Source organism: Barbus barbus (genome assembly GCF_936440315.1).
Source record: "Barbus barbus genome assembly, chromosome: 44".
Classification (NCBI taxonomy): Eukaryota; Metazoa; Chordata; class Actinopteri; order Cypriniformes; family Cyprinidae; genus Barbus; species Barbus barbus.
This window is the reverse complement of record NC_136722.1, coordinates 17,622,341-17,647,170: the sequence shown is the minus strand read 5'-3', so window position 1 is coordinate 17,647,170 and position 24,830 is coordinate 17,622,341. Positions and strand designations below refer to the sequence as shown.

Below are 24,830 nucleotides of genomic sequence, written 5' to 3'. Positions count from 1 at the left end.
TCCACAAACAGCATCCTAACGTAGCTATTGGGATTTTCCAAGTGTGTAAAAGCTGCGTGCAGTGCAATTGAAATAGCATCGTCTGTGGATCTGTTGATCCTATATGCAAACTGGTGTTTGTCAAGATCAGGAGGGATACATGCTTTGATATGGGACAAAACCAGTCTCTCAAAGCATTTCATAATCACTGGGGTGAGAGCAATTGGCCGGTAATCATTCATGCTGGTAATAGCAGAGGTTTTGGGTATGGGGATTATAGTAGCAGTTTTCAGACAGGTGGGAACAGTGGCCTGCCGTAACGACAGGTTGAAGATGTGTGTGAATACTGCAGTGAGCTGATTAGCACATGCCTTCAATACTCGTCCTGAAACGCCATCTGGTCCTGTTGCTTTATTGCAGTTGATGTTGGATAGTACTCTCTTTACCTGATAATTCTGGAGAGTGAATGGCTGATCGCTCTCTGGAAAGCTGGTGTCTGCATCTGGGTCTGACCTCCTGCTAGAGCTGTCCTCAAAGCGGGCAAAGAATGTGTTTAGCTGATCAGGAAGGGAGGGGTCAGTGGAGGATGGATGACTGTTGCTCTGCTTATAGTCAGTGATGTTCCTTACACCTTGCCACATGGCACGGGGATTATTTTCATTGAAGTTATCCTCAATCCGTTGTTTATACTTCCGCTTGGCTTGTGCTATGCCTCTGTTTAGGTTGGCCCTAGCCCTCCCATACTCCTCCCTATCTCGTGATCTCAGTGCTATGTCCCGAACTCTGAGCAACTCCCGCACTCTGTTGTTAAACCAAGGTTTCTGATTGGGGTACACCTTGATTTGTTTTTCCAAGGTTACAGTGGCTGTACAAAAATTGATGTAAGACAGGACTGTGGTGGTGTATAGCTCAAGGTCTGACTGGTCAAAGAGCTCCCACTTGGTATCTTCAAAACAGTCCTGCAAAGCTGAAGAAACCTCCTCGGTCCAAATCTGTATTGTCTTGATTTGTGGTTTTGTTCTGCTGATGAGAGGCTTATAGGCTGGTGTCAAGAACAAAGACAAGTGATCCGATTGTCCAAGATGAGGTGAAGGGTGAGTTTTATAAGCCCCAGAAACATTTGTGTAGACCTGGTCCAGTGTTTTATTTTTCCTTGTTTTAATGTCCACATTTTTATAAAATTTGGGCAGAACAGCCCTTAGACATGAGTGATTAAAATCACCTGCCACAACAAAAAAACTCTCTGGGTGTTTGTTTTGCTGCTTGCAGATAGAGTCATGTAGCTTTGCCATGGCTAGCTTAACATTAGCTCGAGGGTGGACGTAAACGGCAGTAATGAAGACAATTGAAAATTCCCTGGGCAGGTAAAACGGTCTGCATTTAAGTATTAAAAATTCCAAATCCGGACAACAATGTCTCTCAATAACAGCCGTGTCCGTGCACCAACTGTTATGAATGTAGACACACACCCCTCCTCCTTTTGCCTTACCGGAATTGGCTGTGCGGTCTGCACGGTAAAGGGAGCGACCTGCTAGCTCGGCAGCTAGGTCGGGGATGTTTTCATGCAGCCAAGTCTCCGTAAACACCGTAATGCAGCTATCCAAGTAATTGTTGGTAACCCGCAATCTCACGTCATCCATCTTGTTAACAAGGGAGCGGGTGTTAGCGAGGAAGATGCTGGGAACAGCAGATTTGTGTGGGGCTAATCGTAGCCTTGCTCGGATACCGGCTCTCTTACCCCGCTTCTGCTTCCTCTCACATCTTCGCCTGCATCTCCTCTCAGTGGGTCTGTTGTTGATCTTCGTGCGTGCCGCTGAACGTATAATCTCTAGCGGAATGGAACCACAATCACTCGGTGCACGTCCCAAACAACAGTCCCTTAGACGCAAGATTGCTTTTCGTGTATAAGTTTTGACGCTATTGTTACTAAAGCTGCTAAGGGGAGAGCTCCGGGTCGCTGCGTCTAAACGCGCCGCCATCTCGTCATGTCTCTGGATTGTCAGAAGGGGGCACACTATCCAAAATATGCAAGAAAAAAACTAAAATGTCATTCAGTGTGACAGATCAGTTTCAAAAGCAGTTGAGGCCACACACGGCTCTCCTAAAAGAGCACACTTAGGGGACAAATATGAAATCAGGCGCTAAAAAAGCCCAAGAGCCGGACTGTGCTGCAAATGAATCTTGACAGCTCCAGTTTTCCTGCTCTGATTATTTTCTCCCCTTATGATTAAGAGTGCATGTTTATGGGGCAGAGCCCACTGATCACTGAATCTCTATGGTGTGGTTCCACAGAATCTGTTGTATGATTCATGCTGACATACTGGGGCCTGATCTGGGCCTGACTCCAGCCTCATAGCTCCATCTGCTCTGGTTCTGAAGTAAGGATGAGTTGGAACAAAATCAATAGGCAGCCAGGATGAAGGCCAGGGATGATGGTGAACTGGCGAAACTGTCAATGTTGGATGAATTTGCTAGACCACTTCGATTTATATAGAAAACACTCAAAAAGCCATCATATGACAAAAACCTCAAAAATGCCTTTTTTTTAAACAGAAATGTTTATGACAAAGTATTTAATTTCTTTTATCTGTGTTTCAGTGTATCAGTTAAAGATGTCTAAGACAGAATTCCTGAGACAAAGAAAGCTTTTTCTACTTTACACACGGCTGTCAACAATAATAAATCACATTAAACAAAGTTTTTGTATCTACTTGTTATGCTAAAAACATATATTTCTTTTGGGGCTCTTTCTGTGAATAATAGATACTGTAGCTGTTTACTTTAACATTAGGAATATGATTTGGAGTTTAATTTTCAGATTTTTTTTTTCAGTGTATTCCCGTAATGTTAAATTAAAATGCCTTCAGCCAAATGGCTCTGTTTATGAGTTACATATGTTGTAAATAGTAGTTTTAAATTTTAGTTTCAAAAACCTAGTTTCTTTTGAAATTCAAGGGTATTTTTCTTTCAATTTTAGGGCCAGGGCCAACATTTCAGCCTAAAACAATAGTTAGAATAATGTTTTTTGCTGTTTCATGAAAGCTTGTTTTGTGTTCCACAGTGTTTTGAAAGGTTCTAGACGAGACAATTTACCAATCTATTTTCACCAAACTTTTAAATTAACTGCATATATTTAATGTATTCACAAAAATGTAAATGTTTAATAGCTTTTTAAGACTTCAGGGTATGTTCTTGACTTTCAGAAATTTACTTTCAAAAATAAACCTACCCTGAGAAATATTCACTAGAGTAAAATGTCTGGCAACTTGCACCGATTGACCTCTCATTTATGAATCTTTGAGTTATTCCTGTCACTCTTATGGTCTATGCTACCATAGTCCTCCATAATTTTGGTCTAGACCATAACATTAACCACACATAGTCCCAAGTGGCCAAGTCTCATGCAAATATAGCCCCTCTGTGTGCATCATTACATATTCCAGACAAATACTTTGCGTTCACTGCTTTTACAGAGTTTCTGAAGCAGGGCGAACCAGCGTGCCCTCATTAAAATGAACACGGCCGAAAGCCTTTTATCCTCGTGGGAAATAAATCGAGCGCGCGAGTCAAATTCACTTTGCCGCACCACCCACAGGAGGAGCGCGCGCCCAATTGAATCAACGCTCGCCGCCGCTTTTGGAAGCGACGTTCACTCGAGTCCCCGTGGGTACACCGCTCATTTCTCTCTGTCTTACTCTATATACCCACTAGTCCACCTCTGAAAGGTACAGACTCCTAAAGAGGAGAAGAAAACGAAGGGAGGGGAAGGGAGAAACAGGAGAGACTGCAGTTGGTGCATGGCATGAAGACGCGACTGTTGGGGACCCGGCTGAGCATGGCACATTATGCCAGGATCTGAACTGAAACGGGGACCGGGTTTGGGCTCTTAGATATGGGTGTTATAATAATAAGAAACCCTTGAGTTTGCAGGAGCAGAGGGTTAGGAATATGTTTGATGTCGTTCGGTGTGACGCTTTGGGATGCGCAATTCTGGATGGGATGAAATCGCGTAACCGGGGGCCAAATCTAGGCGCTTAACGTGAGACCACCGATCTGAGCTCCCAAGAGCTGCGTTAAACCACATCTTCTGCCCCTCATAGTCGTGCTGAGGGGACAACCACAGAAAGTTTCGCGATGGCTCTCGTCATGGAACCAGTCAGTAAATGGAGCTCCAGTCAAGTTGTGGACTGGATGAAAGGTACGTAATGCGTTTTGCTCCCTAAACCCGCAAAGTCGTTCGAATCGAATGGCGCAGTAGTCAAGAAAAAATATAATTTTTGTTCTAGTTGGGCATTATTGATGTCTTTTCCCAAGTAGTGAAGTGTACAGGTGTCTGATTTAATAATCATGGCAATAAGGGTGTGAATTATTGTAGGGCAGGCTATGTGGTGGAGTCTGACCCTTAATGCAACGACTTGTCAAAAAGCCTTAAAAGTCAGTATTCCTTTTCTTGTAACTATTTATAAGTTTGTGTTTCAATTAGCATTTTCAGACAGCGTTCAGTGTCCACAAAAGTTATTTTCCAAGTTACTCGGAAAGCACTATAGCCCTGAGGAGGTAACCATAGCAACAGTTCGCTGCTCGAGCGCTTTCAGTTATGGGATGGTGCGACAAAACACGATTAATTTAAGTATTTCTCTCTTTATCATAGATTTCCACAAATGCATACGCTTTTTGTTTCAAATGTCTTTAAGGTAGTTGACGGTTAGCTAGGGACACTAGTTAGAAACGTCGACAGAAAATTACTGACTTAAATTCCTTTAAAAAGTCAACCGCACTGAAAGCTATAGATCAATACATATCAGCTCGCATAATTCAGCAAACAAAAGATATTTAGCGACTTATTATACTTATTATGTGCCATAAAAGAGCTTTCACTCCGAATCGCTCTACACTAGCAGTAATGGGAGTGCTGGTCACAGAACATCAAAAACCACCTTTATCGTTATTAGATGATTTTATGGGGGTCCTTAAATGTGATGTGAAGGAGCTTCCTCATGTATATCTGAAGAAGAGAAGCAGAATCTTTGATGCGCGGAGGCGGAGGGGGCAATTACGCACCTTCTCTGCTCTCGTGGGCGTGGGCGGCGTGTCCAGATTCGTCATCACAATAACAAATCGAGCAGTGAGTTATCGAGGTTGTATGACAGGATTCGAGCGCGTCCCAGTGGGATAATGATTCACAGATCTGTGATATAAGGCTTGTTATCAGATAACAGACATAAAATTGTTCTTCATATCATGTCTTCGAGCGAATATGTAATGACGAAGTAGAAATATGCGAGAATTGCATTAGGTTTTCTGCATTTGCAAATAATGAAGGTTATGCAAGCAGCATATTGTGCTATTTTATTAGTTTTTTTTTTTTTTTTTTTGCACTGGTTCACTGGAAACCTCGGATGAACTAGGCCTACTATAGACTTTGGGGAATAACAGCCCCCTATATTAATATTACTGACACAGAGTTTGATTCTCAAATAAATACATTTGGTCCCCCAATCCTGAATATGTGCTCAAAGCTTTAATCATGGACTTTTGCATGTGCATGTGTACTAGAATTATGCAGTGTTTGTGTCTTGTCATTTGTGCGTCAATGTGAGCATCTGTGAGGAACAGCTGAGAGACTAACCATCAGAGCAGGACTTGTAAAGAAGGGATATTTGCCCTTATTTTGGACTCGAATTGTTGTGTGTACCACATTAAGGGACTGTAATTACATTCATTGTTGCTCTCTCTATCAATTTGTCTCATCATTCATCTATTCAGACTTGTACTTATTAGCTGTAATATCTACCTAGACCCATTAGCGGCTTGATACTGACCCTCGTTTACTGTCCCAATTACAAGCACATAACCTGCAAAAGATAGAGCTGTGGTATTTTACCTTTTTGTGAAGAGCAGATTAATTTAATAGCGCAGCTAATGCAGCTTACAGAGAGATAAGATGTAGTTGAATCAGTCTGGTTCAGGCTGAATTGAAGTGGAGGCTTATGTGTGTGTGTGTTGGAGGGGTACATATGTACATGAGCTTTAGGTCAAACAGTGACTTATAGCAAATCTATTTTCCAGATTGTGAGTCAGAGAGTCAGTGAGTGTTTTGATCGATGCCTGTACATGCTGCGCACACCCCCATGCCTACACATTACACTCAGCACACCCCCTCTATGGCCTTATCTAAATGCCATTATTAAAGTCTCACTAATGCTGGAATGGTGTGGTGCTGCCTGGAGTGGAACAAACTCACTTATTTCAGAATCAGCACAGCATTTGGAAGAGATCGCTGAACGGTGGGAGGGACGTCTCAAACAGCTTTGTCTGTCCTCGACGACACTTTAAAGTGATCATGTGGACACGAGACCGATTTTGTCCATGTTGCAGAGCCAAAAATGTTTACAGCACTTGAAAACAAAAATCAGACTAAGGGGTGTCAAACGATTAATTGCGATTAATCGCATCCAAAATAAAAGTTTGTGTTTAGATGTGTGTGTACTTTGTACAATTTTTATGCATATATATATATATATATTTAAAGATAAATGTTATATTAATATATAAAATATTTATATTTATATATCATATAAATTATAAGTATAAACGAACGACAAGTAAGTAAATGGTGAGTAAATGATGACATAATTTAAATTTAAATACAATTTACATTTCGGACATATGCACTCTTAAAGAATTGTTTAAAAGGTTCTGCACAGAGATGCCATGGAAGAACCATTTTTGGTTCCACAAAGAACCATTCAGTCAAAGGTTCTTTAAAGAACCATCTCTTTCTTACCTTTTATAATCTGAAGAACCGTCTTTCGCCACAAAGAACATTTTGTGAAACAGAAAGGTTCTTCAGATGTCAAAGGTTCTTTATGCAACCATTAAGACAAAAAGGTTCTTCTATGGCATCGTGAAGCACTTTTATTGAGTGTAGTATGGATCTTAGTCGAACAATATGGCTTCACAAATCTTGGCCAGAAGAGTTGCGTTGTATTTCATTATCTTAAAATCTTGCGTTGTTTTTGATTAGCCTGAGATGTGGAAGCTGTCTGGGTCATTGAGATCAGACTGTGATTAATATGCATTTAATAAGAGGTGTGGAGCTGAAAGAACAGAGACAGAGAAAGAGCGTGAAGATGAAGATGCAAGCAAGTGAGACGTAGTGCTGATTATTGTTAAATGGAGGATTCCTAAGACTTGCATTTGTAATGCTTTTTAACGAATATATTACTTGAAAGATGAGGCTGAGGATACAGCAGGACAGTTAATTGTACATCAGCCTGTACCCTGGAGACTTACAAGATTTAACAGAATGATTTTGTCTCATCTTTCGGATGAGACGTTAAACCGAGGTCCTGACTCTCTGTGGTCATTAAAAATCCCATGGCACTTCTCATAAAGAGTAGGGGTGTAACCCCGGTGTCCTGGCCAAATTCCCTCTACTGGCCTTTGTCTGTCATGGCCTCCTAATAATCCCCATCCACTTGATTGGCTCTATGACTCTCTCTCCTCTCCACCTGTAGCTGGTGTGGGGTGAGCGCACTGGCACCGTTGTAATGTGGCTGCCGTCGCATCATCCAAGTGGATGCTGCACACTGGTGGTGGTTGAGGAGAGACCCCCCAACATGATTGTAAAGCGCTTTGGGTGTACAGCAATACACAATAAAGCGCTATATAAATGCATCATTCATTCATTCATTCATTCATTCATTCATTTGCTCTGTTCTGAAATAGCATGGCCTCAGTGTCTTTGTTAAAAGGTAACTATCAGCAGATGTCGACTCGCAACCAATAAATGACAATGCGTTTGCTTCGGTGTGTGACTGTTCGCAAAAGCTGCACAGTTTGGTCAAAAAGATCTCAAATAATGTGTTTGTGATTTAAACAGCAATATTGTAAACCTAAAACTTACATTGCTGATGCTTACATGATCAAAATCACCTCTAATTTAATTAAAAACAATTGCAAATGATAATATAAATAATATGATACATAATTATAATACATTTGTAAATTTGAGAATTATTCATCACACCGATGCTCTTTTAACTAGAAAGATGTCAGAAAGAGGAGAACTTAAGAAATATTTATTTAAATATTCAAAACTATTAAAAAACTTAAAAGCTCTTAAGCTACATAACAAATGTGGATAATGTATTATTTTATTTTTTTAATTTTGATTAATTATTTTAACTGTATAAATATTTTAATATTTTGCTAAAATTCAGTTGTTTCATGTATTGAATGTTTAAGTCTCATGTTCCACTGTTCATGATGTTTTGCTCTCATTGAAATCTTGAAGCACTTATTATGACATATCGCAATTTGCATAGAACAACTTCTTAGAATTACTTAACCTAAATTTGTAATTTTTATAATGATTTTAGTTTATTGAAACATGACCTTTTAAGTTCATTCAAGGCATTTCCTTGGAAATAATTAAGCCAGTTGTGGCCTTCATGTCCTCACTTTTTAAGGATCGAACACCTATTTTTTTTACAGTGTTCGGAATGCAACATCTGGAAACACACTTTAGAGTGTCTGTGGGTGTGTATGACTGCTCCTTCCTCTTGATTAGCTTTCTGACCGCGGGGCTTTAGATCTAATCAAGTTCTGTCACATCACTGCAGCCTCACAAACTCTGATAGCAAGTCTGCTCTCTCCATCTCTCTATCTCCAGTTCCTACTTTGTTTCTCCTTTTCTTGTTCTTTCCCATAAGTGCTATGTATAATCATCTCCTGCGGCTACCAGTGTGCGTCACTATCCATGAATACAATATGCTTATTTAGTAAAAGCATCAGAGACACAAATCCCATGTTTAAATATTAGAAATGTTATGTAACATAAAATGAACCTAACATGAAGCTATGAGCAAAACATTGGTGTTGACTGCATTCATCAAGCTCAACCACTAAATCCTGTTATCTAAATTATTGTTCGAAAAACTTTTTCAGGCTCTTTTTTTAAATATGTTTCAGGCCCTATTTGTGGAAAGCGCCTTCTATCTGCAATGTTGGCCAACACATTCCAGAGAACAGAGAAGTAAACATCTCAGCCTCTGATGCCAATGCCTCCATCTCTGTAAAGATTAGGGTGGCGCTCTTTGGCTGAACTAGAACCAGCCTCTGTGGTTTCCCAGTTAGACTGTGGTCCTCGTCTTGCTGTGCTTTTGTGGCTTGTGGTTTTACTGGGAGGCAGCAGTGCTTCAGATAGAGTCATCGAGGGGCTGTTCACTATAAACGACCGATGCTGGGAGCTGTGCACTAGAGCCTATAAATCTGATGACGGACCATTCAAATCCTGAATCAGTACCTACAGAGATATTTTGGTATCAACATCAATTCGACTGAGCATTGTTCATCACACAGATGCAGTGATGAATAGATAAAATGACTGAGTCAGAGCTCCTTTATAGTTCATTAGACTCTGTTGTGCTCATTTAAATATAAACTTTGTCTGAGATTTTTCTTTGGAGAAATAAAACAAATATTTTTGTAATGTATTATTGAATAATAATAATAATAAAATGATGTATTATTATTATATATTAAAAAAAATAATAATTTATTATTTTATAAAAAGACAATTAAATGAAGCAAGTGTCGAAATACAGTAAGACTATAAAACAATGTAACAAAAATATGGATAAAAAAATGTCTGAGAATCTGGATATTATGATCGTTTAAATGTCAACTTTGTTTTTAGATGTTTTAGAATTCCTCAAATTCTTTTTAAAATTCCTTTGGGAAAACAAAACTTGGATATTTCTGTAACAGTATTTAAAATAAACAAATAACAGCTTTGTTTCAGGTTTTTTTCCCTCTAATTCTGTTGGAAAATAAAACTTGAATATAAATAATAATGAATAAAAAAATGTATTAAATAAAAAAGTTAAACAAATGACAATATAGAATATATAGAATATACTATGTAGCAAAATTATGGATGGAGAAGCTGAATACAGCAGTATATCATGCCTGCCTATGGGAAACAATTGAGATATTAGAGAGACAGCTTTTTTGTTTTCTTCCCCTTTAGCTGCTACATGCACATAGATCTAACAATTATATATAATTCAAAATGCTTCAATAGTTTCAGCTCATTCGCTTTGAACAAAAAACCTGAACTCATTTTCCTTCCCAGCATTCTTCGCTTAAACTTTTTCTTTTTTACCAATGGAGCAAAAGAAGAATCGCAGCTTCAGCTGAAATATCTTGACAGAAAGATGAAAGACCATGTAACGACACGTCTCTCTCTCTCTCTCCGCTCCACACCGTCATAATTGATTGTCATGTAGGAAGGTACATTAGCTGCTTTTTAGGATGCTTGCCTGAAATGAGACGCTGTCGTTTTGTGGCGTTCAGCTCAGAATGGTTTTGTGCTTTCTTTGATGGTTTATGAGGTTAAAATTGAGTGGAAAATGTATAGCACACACTTATTGAGGTCATCAGAGCATATGTATTCACACACACACACACACACACATACACATACACACATGTATCAGGCTCTCCAACTAAGGCATTTTGGGGATTCCTGGCCTGTCTTCAGGGTGTGTCTTAAGGGAACACATGAATATTGTATTTCATATGACATGTGCCTGAGCTGGGGAGGATTGACTGCGTGTGTGTGTGACAGAAATACAGAAATGGTTGAGAGCGAGAGGAAGAAAGTGAGGTTAAAGACCTTTGAATAATAATACACACACACACACGCAGAGCTGTAGCATTGCGTCCTGGGCTGCAGCTTCGAGGGGCGGGTGTGTGGGTGTGTGGCTTGGCTCGGGGCGACTCTTCCCTCCTGTGAAAAAGTGTAAAAGTGTGTTTGTGTGCTGTCAGTGGGTGTAAAGGGTGTGAGTCATCTCTGAATCACTTTATAGAACTGAAGAACCACCGTATAGACAGAAATATTCAGCAAAACACTCCAATACAGTATGTACTCTGTAAGAGACTGTACACGCTGCGCTGTTTCCCGTCTGTCAGAGCTCACATTTGTCCTGGACGGTGATCTGAAGATCATCTAAGGAATGAAACCACAACAGCTCTTCAGAGGCCACTCGCAAAAACAGGCCAGAGCTGCAGAGTTTTACAGGGAGGAAAACGGTGACGCTCGCTATCCTCCTGAACAATTGTTTCATGTCTGCAGGGAGGAGAGCATCTGTTAGGAGACATACTGGGTGGGGAACACCTGGGCTCGTCTGCTGATGCTCTGGATTCAGATCGTTACTCAAGAGTCAGTACCTGAGAGAGATCAGAAACAGGCTTTTAGGCGGATGATGTGAAAATGGGATTCATGAGTAGGTGTTGCAGCTCTAGATCCATTAGAAAGAGGGACTACAGAGTTTCTCTGTAATGTTGTTGAGTCTGTGATGCTCCGAGTCAGATTTGTTATCATACTCGTAGGAAAGAGAAGTGGCAAATGCAATTTTAATATATCCTGAGTGCAAAATGGAGACTTACACCGTCATAGATTTTCTTCTGAGAAAAAAACCCCAGCATTTTTTTACGTGCACTATAAAAACTTCAATTATGATGTACTATTTTTTGTAAAACAGCTAAAATGATTGAGTTGAAAGAAAGCTGTGAATTCAATGAAGTATACCTTATGAATTGAATAAATTAAAGTAAAAAAAAAAATTAAAGGTCTACATTTGGTACCATGGCAAGTAAGCCCTATAAATCCTAATACAACATAACATTAAACATTGATAAATCTCCTCTTTTATTAATTTTGTGCAAAAACACAAAATAATACTTTCAACATTTGCTCTCCTTGTACAGATTTACTTCTTTCATTGCGAGGAATTGTTAAATGTGTCAAATTTGTTAAATGTGTTAATTTACAACTAATTTCTTCATTGATGTTAAAGTTGGTGTTAAAGATGAAGAATATTTATGGAATGAGAAATAATTGTAGTTTTAGTCAGGATAATTTCTCCATTCCCATATATTTTGATTTCAATTTAACAAAGATGTTATAACTATCTTAATAATATAGTAAATAATAAATTTTTTTCTTTCTTTTTTTCCCCTTCATCTCATAAAATCTAAGTCAAGCAATAAGAAGTAAAGTGATACATAAAATTGCTTAAATTAAACATTTATTAAACAAAACAAGCCTCTCCAATCAGTGCACTTGCATAATTTAAATAAAAAATAATGTATACATTAAATAATAAATACACAACAGGTAATCAAAAATCTAGGAATTTTTTTTTCTTTTGTGCACAAAAACTTACATAAATAAAATAAATAATATAATAAATAAAATAAACGAGTAGTGTTACACAGTAGCACCCAGTAGCATTTCTTATTTTTTTGGTCTGAAGTGAACAAAACTATATACAACACCTGAACTTCATTTGAACACTTGTTCTGAGTCTGATTTTTTTTTATTGGATTAAATTCCATATTTGCTTGTCTTTTGTAATATTCACTAATGCTGTATGCTTATGTGAATGACAAATGCTCTCTACTTATTCCCATTCAAACATTCTGACAGCGGGGAGTTGAGAGCTCCATAATCCACGTGACAGTGTGTCGCAGTTCTTTGGAAACTCGTCACTGCTTTCACAGGAATGTTCATTTTAACCGGTTAACCGTTACCCGACCCTAAGAATTTTGACCAATTAATACAATCAGTTAAACGGTTTAAAAAGTCATTTTTTTCAGTAATTTATCAAAATATTTAAAAAGGTTTGTTGCATGGTTAAAATATGCTATGCGTATAAAAATTTTATTTTTTTAGAGAGAGCGAGAGAGAGAGAGAGAGAGAGAGAGAGAGAGAGAGAGAGAGAGAGAGAGAGAGAGAGAAAAGTCGTGTATAAGTCGCATTTTATTATTTCATTCAGAAATAGGCCTAATGCCAACTCGAAATGTTTACAAACATTATAATAAACACTGTAAACATAGCTAGGCTATTTTAGTTATCCTCACTCCACAACAAATTCTTTCAATTAACAGTATTTAGAAAAGAACAAGAATTAAAAATATAAGAAGCTAGCTATAAACGACAAGTCAAAACAAATTAATTTAGGCTAAAACGAAACTGAAACCAACGTTGGGTCTCTCATTCGACACAAAATCAAATGTTTCCGTATTCGCAATGTATTTGAATGCCAAAATATTATTTATTATGTACTTCACTCGCGTTCCAATATCCACGTATTGGATGTTTTGCATAACATGTTTTGCATAACATCATGGTTACAGTGATAACGCTTAACTGCACAGATTTGACTACATATTTAAACTGAGCAGTGTGTTTTTTTCCCATATGTTTGACTGACTGTATTTTATCATGATAATGAACAGGCTGCATTATTGTCAAGGTCTATTCAATGCAGGCTACAATAATAATTTAGCCGCTTGGCTCGTTACGAGGTTTTGGTACCCGTGCTTAAATGCAACGTTAGCTTAAACTAGAGCTCACTGAAGGCTCGTTAACTACAGTTCCAAAAAGTTACTCACATTCTTTTTCCAAATGTTATTCTCATTCTCTCTCCAAAAGTAGCGTCATATTTAACCAATGAAATAGAAGGCTAGATTAAAAACGAAGGATAAGAACTTAAGTCTTACCATTTTCTTGGGGAGTTACCAGGTAGTTCTGGCGAGAGTGTGCTGGTACGAGGTCAGTCTACTACTGGTAGCACCATTCTGGCCGGGCCGAGTATGGTTCGCGGACCTGATTTCTCGGGCTTTATCGGCCTACCATGCCCTTCTCGGTGGCCTCTCAGTGGGTAGGCACCCCCTCATTACATGTTTCCTCCAGAGGCTGAGGCCTCCGACCAGAGAGCTTCTGCTATGCGGTGGATCAGGATGCTGTTACATAGCCTCGAGTCCTCTACTCTCCCCTTCTCGGGGGTCAAGACTCACTTCTCAGAAGTTGGCCTTGGGACACAGGCCCGCTCACTTCAGCCACTTGTGGCCTTTTTTCTCTTGCCCTCGTTGTGCTCCCGAGGGACACACACAGGGCAGGGTCTTGGAAGTCTGGAGGTGTGGGCATCTCGTTCCCCTAGCGTTTCAACGCAGCTCGAGTTCCTGGAAGGGAACGTCTCAGGTTACGTATGTAACCCTGGTTCCCTGAAGGTAACGAGGCGCTGCGTCTCGAGGCCAAACTCCTGGCATCCCTGCGAGCGCTTGCTTCATTCCTAGAAGCAAACGCCGGTTCCACCGGACGTGCTTTTATGCTTCCTGTTCGATTACGTCACCCGCCCGTGACGTCTCGCCCTTCCATTGGACAGATTACACATGTGATTCAGAGCGCGGTCACGCTGAAGTCGGTCCCCTAGTGTTTCAACGCAGCGTCTCGTTCCCTTCTGGGAACCAGGGTTACATACGTAACCTGAGACGATTTTCTATAATTTTCAACATGATCTCAAACATTTCTTGTTAAATTCAGAAAGAGTTTCAGAGGAGATCTCAGGAGTGTCAACTTTGATTTGTGACTTCAGATTTGCCAAGATTATGGAATCAAAGATCAGAGATCTCAGTATGAGCTCATATATCCTAATTCACAGTAGCATATGTGTTTGAGGAATTTAGTTGTTGGAAATATAATATTTTAACTCTTGGACAAAATGACTTGAATAAAGGTTTCTTTGCTGAAAGAAATTGAAAGATCAAGTAATTGAAATGATCTTCCCATTACTAGTTTATACTTCAATGAAACCTAATTAAGAACTCAATTAAGTCTAGGCATCGTCATTCACCTTTGTTCCATAATAATAATTTTTTATCGGGTAAAAACCCATTTTACTGTCCACAATGGGTTAAATGTAAAGTAAATTCCTTTGGTGACATTTATGATGATAAAGGCCTGAAATCATTTCAAGATATTAAGGCTCCCTTTAATCTACCAGGAACCTCCTTTTTCATATATCTTCGTATTAGATCAGCGCTTCGTGCATATGGAGTTCCCTGGGATGCACAATTATCTGTACATCCCCTGCGGAAAGTAATTCTCCCCACTGATGATTCTGTTATTTCTGCTTCAGTTATTCACTCTTTTCTCCTTAAACAATCATATAAACCATTATCCTTAACAACTATCTGGTCAAAGGATATCAGTGGTGACTTACAAACTTTAGTTTCTGACCAAATTTGGGAGACAATCACATCATCCTCAAAAAATCATCAGATGATCCATTAGAAATTACTACATAGACTTTATCTGTCCCCTTTAAAACACTTCTATATGCATGTGTCAATTGTAATTTATGTCCGCAGGGGGTACTCGTTACATATTAAAAAAATTTGGGGAATGCTCTGCACTTTCTCTTTTCTGGACTCAGCTTGCTGATGACATATCATTCCTATTTGAAAAGGATGTGGTTTTGACTCCAGATCTTTTCTTCTTAAATTATTTTTCTGAATTGGCTCTGTCTCCGCAACAGCGAAACTTACTTTTAGCTGCTCTCACTGCTGCAAAGAAAATGTTAGTCAGTCGCTGGGTTCCTCCCCATTCAATGACCAGACGTGGCTTATCTTTGCTGGACATTGTTTCTGTGGAACTATCTACAGCTTGTATTCATGGAGCAAATACAAAAACTTTGGAGAACTGGAGTGCCACTTTTGACATTGTTAGATCTTTTGTTTCTTTTTTTTATGTATAATTTATTTTGAATTTATGTATGGTGTGGGTCTGCCTGGTGGGTGGGTGGGTGGAGGGGGATTTTTATTTGAGTTTTTTTCTCAATAAAAATAATTGTTCACAAAAAAAAAAGAACTTTAATTAAGTCAATTAAGTCTCCTGAAAAAGAAACATCTGAGCTATTAAATTTTGTGAGGGTCCTTATATGGTTACCGTAAGTATATTATTTCCCATGCATTAAAACCTACACTCATCCTTCCATTTTCATTGCAAGGAAGGTGAAGAGATAGGAGGAAACAATAGGGAACTGGGACTGTTCTGAACTGAACTGGGAAATGATTCAAACTCAGGTTGCCTGTGTGCATCGCATGTCAAAGCATATGCACGCTTTTTCTCTCAGATAAGTGCTGTAGAACAAGCTGATCTGAAGAGCCTATAATGTAGCCTCAATAATGTTACTCTGAAGACCATATAACCTCAAGAACATAAAGAACCAGTAATATTTTGTTCACAACCACAGAGAAGAAACCAAATTAAAAATCACACACAGAATTACTACATAGGCAACAGCAATAATCAAAAGATGAACATTTATTATTAAGCAAGAACAGCCATGGACAAAATACAAGACAAATTGAATTTATTTGGGTGACAGCACAGTTTACAATATTACATTCATTTAAACTCGTTTAACAAGCATTTTAGAAATTAAAGGTATTATTTTAATTTAAGTGTATTTAACCGTACTCTGTAATCGCTTTTTACCAAAATAGTGAAAATTCTCGTGACGGTTTGTCACCGAAATCTGAGCCGGTGAAGGGCTGCTGTTCGCGGGGGAACTGCAAACTTTAGACCGCGGCCTCGCATTTCAATCGTAGCTGAGAGATGGTGTGATTGACTCCAAAACCTGCCCAAAAACAAACAGTACTTAAATTAAATAACATATTTTAACATCAAATTAAATTACACTCGGTATTATAACGAATAAAATCCATTTATGTTATGCAAGGCAAAGGCGTTGTAATGGGGTGACAGGAACAAGAGGCGTGTGGATCCATTTGCAAGGCTTTTATTAAGAGACGTGGTCATGAAACAGACAAGGTTCAGATAATGGCAAACAGGTACAACACAGGCAAGACAAAGAGTAATCCTAGAACAAGCGTGGGTCTTCGAATGGCGAACAGAGTCCAGAGGGCTTGACAAAAGGGGTAATCTGTAAACACAAACAATAGTCCAGACAGGGGCAAACAGAGTCCAAACGGCAAGACGATAGGGCAATCCGAAATACATAGGCAAGGATCTTCACACAGGAAAACAAGTAAGGCAAGGCAAGGCAAGACTAGACTAAACTAGGAACTATGAACTATGAACTAGACCGGGAACTGGCTCCATAAAGTAGCTATCGCTAGGTGAGCGATATACGCAAAACAATACTCAGCAGTGAGAGAGAGGAAGTCCATGACTTATGTAGAGAGTGTGATTGGCTGCAGCTGTGTGCGTAATCAGAGTTAAATGGATTGTGGGAACTGAAGTCCAGTGTAAGTGTAACAGTTTGTGTAGTGTGAGAGTCAATATGATGGAGGGGCGACCTCTGGAAGTCAGGTGAAGTCCATGAAGTCCATGAACAGGATTCATGACAGGTGTTTCCAGAATCCAGCGCGAAACCGCAGCTGACACAGCTGACTGACATCTCGTCCTTATGTTGCGTTGCTCAAAATAATATAATTTACACCACATTAAAGACTTTATAAATTAAATAAAATGTATTCACACCCAGAGGTGGGTAGCATCGAGTTACATTTACTTCGTTACATTTACTTGAGTACATTTTTTGGGTAACTAATACTTTTAGAGTATATTTTAAAATGGGTACTTTTACTCTTACTCGAGTATATTTTTAGAGAAAAAACGGTACTTTTACTTCGTTACTGTGGGCGACTCTCCTCTCGTTACTGTATCTTAATGCAATACAAGTTAAAAATGCTTCGGTTTATTCCAAACGCTACTTTTCTCTGGGCAATGAACGATGCCCATTCGCAAATGATTCATTCTTTTGAGTCGATTCTGTTTAAAGGCTTTATCAAACCAGTTGGCAAACCAGTGAATCGGTTCGCAAATCAGTTTGAATGATTCGTTCAGTTCTCTGAAGCGGTTCTCTCTCAGATAACAGAGAGTTTAAGAACATCAAGAGCGATGAAGACGTGGCTTTGGATCTACAGTCAGTTGAAAGCAAATCTGCAAAGGCTTGTTTGCTAGAGCTATATGAAGATCTTTTATTAGATGAACACTGCGTGTGCTGTCTACTGTTCCTTAGGTATAGGCCACGATACCACTATGACATTACCAGTTTGTTATACATGTACCTTACATTAAATACAATGTATAATTTATACATTAAATAAGCTGCCACAGAGTATGAAATGAACACCCGCAGAACCCGCGGTAGCTCTGCACAGCGGCACGCGGCCTGTTCTAGACACAATTAATATTTATATTTTTACAATATTTACGCTTGCAAAAATATAGGCTACATTTGTTGACATTTTGCAGAACAGAAGATCCATCAATATGCATTTGTTTCGTTATGTTCAGAGCAGTCATGTGAGGCGTTTTCAAAGGTTTCAGTGTCAGAGGTTATAGGATAATACATAATTAATTTACTTTAAAATATAATTTAATTCAGTGATGCAAATCAGAATTTTCCTCAGCTGTTACTCCAGTTTTCGGAGTCATATGATCCTTCAGAAATCATTATAATATATCGATTTATTACCAGTGTTGGAAACAGTTTTTCTGTTTAATATTTTTTGGAACCTGTGACATTTTGTTCAGGATTCTTTGATGAATAGAAAGCTAAAAAGAGCAGCATTGATAATAAATCAACATATTGGAATGATTTCTGAAGGGTTATGTGACTCTGAAGACTGGCGTAAAGGCTGATGAAAATTCTGATCTGCATCACTGAAATAAATTACATTAAAAAATAAAACAAAAATAAAAATATTTTGAACGGCACACAGATTACATAAATGTAATCTATATATCTAAATAAAAATAGACTATATTCAGTACCTATATGATCCAAAGTAACTAGTAACTAAGTACTTGAGTAGTTTTTTTATCCGATACTTTTTTACTCTTACTCAAGTAACTATTCAGACTATTACTTTTACTTTTACTTGAGTAAATATTTCTAGAAGTACTTTTACTTTTACTTGAGTACAGTTTTTGAGTACTCTACCCACCTCTGTTCACACCTTTATATCCCCGAAAGAGTGCACCAAAACGGCGGTGACGGCTCTGAGAACCGCTCTCTCCTTTGGACTTAAAAAGCCTGCGCTCTCAGCAGCTGCATTGTTGAGAAATTTCACAGGGTCAGCCCAACGGTTAAGTAGAAAAAAATAACCCAGCATTAAAATAACCCAATAAAATGACCCGACAAGCTGAACCCAGCGTTTGTTTTAAAACAAAATAACCCAGCACCTGGGTAAAAATATTAAAAATGACCCAACAGGCTGAACCCAGCATTTGGGTTAAAAAAAAAAATAACCCAGCATTTTTTACAGTGTAGAAGTCTGTATTTATGAACATTCACTGTTTGTCCAAGAACCAGCCCTTCAACTCTCTTGAGTTGACTTGACAACTTGAGGCCCGGCTCTGCAGAGCTGGACGGCTCATTTTGAGACAGGGTTTATTTAACTGATGAATTTCTCATCTCCAGAATGTCCCCTATGGCTTTGAGATTAAGTGATGGCAGAGGAAGGACGATTCAGTGATGGACACACACACTTTTAGAGCCTCATCGCAGGTGGTGTCATGACAGAACGGCAAAAAGCCTGTGTAGGAGTTCACAGCTGATTCATGGGTATTCTTATCCCATCCTTTTGCAATCTGTGTTCATGTTTCTTTTCAGGGATGTTACACCTTTTTGTAACCGTAACTAAGGCTACATTCACACTGCAAGAATTAGTACTTAATTCTGATTTAATGCTTATATCCATTTTTTTTGGCTGCTCACATTATTAAATGTGGCCAGTATCAGATTTGAGTGTGAACTGTCACAGTCCTGAACAGCAAAAGACCAAAAATATGCTAAAGTGACAAGTCATACATGGAGGCCACTGAAGTCAGTGTTTACGTTTCATTTATAAGGTGACATGCCGTGGAAGACAGCAATTTAATGTTCAGGTAATAAGGAAGAAGAGTATGAGGAGAAAGAGAGAAACATTTTCTTGTATATTTTCTCCCCCAAGTTTTGCTTGTATTGAGCTGTCACTGTACTGCTAACGTTCTAACACCTCACTTCACTTCACCTCCACTCCATATTAACCGATTGATGAAAAAACTACGGGTATGTGAAATCTTTGGAGTGACTCAAAAGTTGCATGAATTCCCATAAAACTGTTTAGACTGAGGTTGCATTGCAAAACATATGGAAATGGCCCAAATCAGAACACTTGCAGTGTGAGCGTAACCTAAAAGAAGCAATGTTAACTTAACTACACTATTCAGTAGACTGGCAGTAGCTTAGTGAATATTTCCAGAAACATGCTAACTTTCCCAACAAGTACTTTTGTAACATATCAAGGTACTACATCACTGCTTTTTTGTCAGTATGTAATCAAAGTCTCTTATAGCTTTCAAAGGTCTGATTAATTTCAGTTAATTAATTGGGCAGTCGTGGCCTAATGGATGGAGAGTCGGACTTGTAACCCAAAGTCTCAGGTCTGGCAGGGATTGTAGGTAGGGGGAGTGAATAAACAGCGCTCTCCCTACCTTCAATACCACGACTGAGGTGAGACCCTTGAGCAAGGCACTGAACCCCCAACTGCTCCCTGGGTGCAGCAGCATTGGCTGCCCACTGCTCTGTGTGTGTGTGTGTGATGTGTTTGTTCACTACTCACTGCTGTGTTTGTTCACTACTCTCTGTGTATGCACTTGGATGGGTTAAATGCAGAGCAAAAATTCTGAGTATGGGTCACCATACTTGGCCACACGTCACATCCTTTCCATTCCTTTGTCAGTTAAAATTCCTTGTGAAAATACAGTAAAAGTGAAAGATTATTACTATTTAAAATGATTGTATTTAAAATGTAATATAATTTAAAATTTAATTTATTCCTGTGATGGCAAAGCTGAATTTCAGCAGCATTTTTTCCATTCTTCAGTGTCACATGATCTTTCAGAAATCATTCAAGCTGATTTTTCTGCTCAAGAAACATTTCTTATTACTAACACTGAAAACAGTTGTTAATAAATATTAGCAACTGCTTAATATTTTGGTGGATTTTTTCAGGATCCCTTGATGAACATAAAGTTCAAAAGAACAGCATTCATTTGAAAAGATTAAAAGTAAATATTAAAAAACATATCGCTCCCCTTTAAATGGCATCAGCGTACTGTAACTACGATTTTTTAACGTGTAGCTTGAGATTAGCTTAACTACTTTAAATTATATATATATCTTGTAGCTTTGAAATCAACAGTTTTGAAGTAGTAACCCTATCACAGCTATCTGCGTACAATTAAATTGCACAAATCACCACAGTAGCCTTAAAACAAATCAGGGAAACACTATGAGTTTCCCATAAGCCCTTGAGCACTTTGTGGCCTTGAATGGTTGTCACGACAATGCTTTCGGTGGTCACCAAGTCTGCATAATGCACAGCAAGGCTGCCAGAAATGAGGTGAAGAATGAAGATGAATAGAATATAGAAGGAAGAGCACGACTAAATGACATTACTTAGACTACGTCTGGGAGAGTTGGGAGTGTTCCGAATATCAGTAACTCTAGAGCTTTTTACCAGATCGTTTTATCTATCATTCACTGACGGGAAGCTAGGGAGTTTTTAATATGTGTCATATTTTAAGTGCTCAGGCTAAGCTTTTTTCTTTATATCCTTTTGGCCCATTTTCTGGCGTTTTCTCTCTCTCCCTGCATTTTTACTGTGCTACCTGTCAGAGGAGCAGGCTGTGTGCAATGAATAATGCACTGTAACAGAGCGAGGCTATTCTAATACTCCTGTATGACTGAGGATTTGCAGAGACAGCGAGACAGGGGGTCTGTTCAGCACAAAATATATGATCTGTAAATAATACCGCAGATTCGTTACAGTGCCACTACAGTGATGAATTAATCGCAAGCTGCTTGAGTGTAAGCAGGGGGCACCTTTGCTGTCTGATAACAGTGTGTCTTCACTGCTGCTCTGTGCATCTCCTCATTTATGTGTGTATTTCTTATCTTTTTCTCTGTTCTTCCATGTACATTTGAATGCAACAATATATGGGTGGAAGCTGATTCTTTTTTCAAAATGTTTTTGAGAATAATGTTTCTTTACTGTATTGGATTACAATCATATTTCTGTCTTTATAGTACAACAGAAGGTTAATTCTTTGGTAATATGATTCTAAACAGGCTTGAGAAAGAATCTAAAGGAAAAATAAGGTATTTGGAACCCCAAACATAATAATAAACACTACCGTACACAATTGCAAGTTTTTTTGTTTTTTTTGAAGGAAAGAAATTATAATACAAAAATTATAATAAAGACTGTCCGTTTCAAATAGGTTCTGTTCTTTTGGGCTTTCTATTCATCAGAAATTCCTGAAAAAGAATTAGTCACGGTTTCCACAATGATATTCAACATTGAAAATTGTAAGAAATCAGCAGTAAATCAGCATAATAGAATGATATGGGAAGGATCATTTGACACTGAAGACTGGGGTAATGATGCTGAAAATTCAGCTTTGCCATCCCATAAATAAAGTATATTTTAAATGATGTTAAAATAGAAAACAGTTATTTTAAATTGTAATAATAGTTCATTACATTACTGTTTTTGTTTTTGTTTTTTTACTGTATTTTTGATCAAAGAAATGTAGCCTTAGTGAGCATAAGAGACTTCTTTAAAAAAAGAATTTAACAGTAGTCAATCTCAACTGAACATGAGGTTTAAAAGTGGCAATATACTATAGATTTGGTCACAATATTATAAATAATTAGTGCTATTAGCCTATAATGTCTCTAATTATTTTCCTTTTTGTGGATCTGTGTACCCGTAAAATTATTAATTAATTTTCTGTAAAAAACAAAACAAAACAAAGGAATGTACTGTTTAGATTTGTTATATAATAGCAGTCATTTTGGTTATTAACCAAAGTTTAAAACTTAATAATGGCTATGAGTATCAGCCAAAATGTCTGTGTTGGTATAAAGGGTCATCGCTTGAATTCATGTTGGGGCCTGAGACAGAATATTTAAGGGGTCTTTCTTGTCACAGGTATATTCCTAAGATTAGCAATGGGATTTCACATTCTCTCTGCTTTTATTTCATTATTTTCTTTCTAAATCACTTTATCCTGTTGCCCACACATCATTATAAACAACATTAGCAAACAGTTAATTGTTCACTGCACCTGTCTGGTATGTGAATCAGAGTCACAGCGTCAGCAGAAGTTTGAGATTTCATCCTCAGTAGTTCCTTCCAGGTTCAATTCAGACCTCAGATCGCCAGCTAATTATCTAACAAGTGAAGCAGTCCCTCATTAATGAGTTAGATATTGTTCATGAACAGTAATGACAGCTACTGTTATTCTTGCTGTCTTGGCCAATGAGTCTTGGCCCATCCTGTTAATGAGCTGAATGATGATAGTTGTGTTAGATTTAATTATTAAAGGGCAGCTAGGTGAGATTAAAGAGTTCCTGCGACCTTCCTTCTTCCATGCACTATCATAAACACATGCACATGCTGTAAGCAAAATCCTGTAAATCCTGCAGTTATGTACGTTGTGTAGAACAGCAGCTGTTCGGAGAGCGCGGCTGCTGTGAGACGTGCCGTTGGGCAACAGAATGCTCAAGACTGACAAATGCAGTCCAACAAGTGTGTAGCATTTTGGAGAGTGTGTGTTGTCACCTGTTTGATGGTGACAGTTGTGAATGGTGGTGTTTTCGAAACTTTCTAGATCATTCATTCTTTATTAGTCTATTTCTCTGTATTTATTGCCTTCGTAGTCGCATCTATCCTGTACAGCTGACGGTAGCTATATTATTTTGATTTACGTGCGCATCCTACGGTTTTCAGAGGCATTACTGTAGACGGTGCAGCAATCATTTCTGATTTGATATAGGATGGTTTTTATTCTGGACACAGAGCTTTCTAGACCGATATAGATCTCAAAATGGCTGAAAGTTATGATTTAATTTAAACAAACTGTTTCTGTCCATCACAAATTCTATTTACATGCAGCTTTTTTGGACAGTTATGTTTCCTTTCAATCAAATGTACTTCTTGCTCAAACATAGGAAGGTTGTGATGTGGCTTAGCTGTCATTTACTGTCAGTTTGATGGATATGCGACAGTTAGGGCGGAATACAGGTTGTCAGTCATCATGTGTAAGTGTGGCATCCATTGCGTTTCATAGTTGTCACTGATTTTGGAGTAAACAGAGTCTGAAGCAGATGCATTTATTATGTTGTTGTGCTACACAGACATTTGGCATGGACAAACCTGACGAGGTTGTAATTAATCATCAATCACTACTGTTTTAAAGGAAAGGTCACCCACAAATGAAAATTTGATGAAAATGTACCAGGCCATCCAAGATGCAGATGAGTTTCTTTCTTCTTCAGAACAAATTTGGAGAAATTAAGCATCACTCACCAATGGATAGATAATCCACAATAACTCCAGGCCATCAGTTAACGTATTGTGTAACTAAAAGCTGCATGTTTGTAAGAAACAAATCCATCATTAAGATGTGTTTAGCTTCAAACCATTGCTTCCGGCTAAAAGTCCTTTTTCCATAATATTGCTTGAAAAAAGTCTTCTCTTCTGAATGAAAAATATGCACAGAAAGCTCTGTTTAAAAGTAAAAACCATTGGTAAGCAAGTGATGTAATGCTAAAATTCTCCAATTATGGTTTGATGAAGAAACAAAATGATCTAAATCTTGGATGGCCTGAGGGTGGGTACATTTTCAGCAAATTTTCATTTTTGGGTGACCTATTCCTGTTTTGAAATCAATTACACCAAAGTGGATATAAATCTTAGTTTGCGGAGTATGAAATACATGTATTGTAGTAATGGGCATGCTTATGTTTGTTAACATACAAATATGAACTGTATATGGCCATATTTATTTCTGTGTTAGACAATGCAAAGTCTAAATTACTCTGTTATTGCCTAAACCATTACTAGTGGTCAAGTGAAAGGTTTTTGAAATTAATTAACAGAAAATACGTAAATATTTATTTCAGAAACCT

At 38.2% G+C, this 24,830-nt stretch overlaps 1 protein-coding gene across 1 annotated transcript in view; it reads left to right on the top strand.

Moving 5' to 3' along the window:
* Nucleotides 1–4,113: 4,113 nt before the first annotated feature.
* Nucleotides 4,114–24,830, top strand: part of LOC306863661 (connector enhancer of kinase suppressor of ras 2-like) — a gene marked incomplete at both ends in the record, with an annotated part of 95,155 nt that continues 74,438 nt past the window's right edge. Inside the window, one exon of the mRNA XM_079407170.1 lies at nucleotides 4,114–4,177. Coding sequence (XP_079263296.1) covers nucleotides 4,114–4,177 — 64 coding nt within the window. The remainder of the gene's footprint in view (nucleotides 4,178–24,830) is intronic.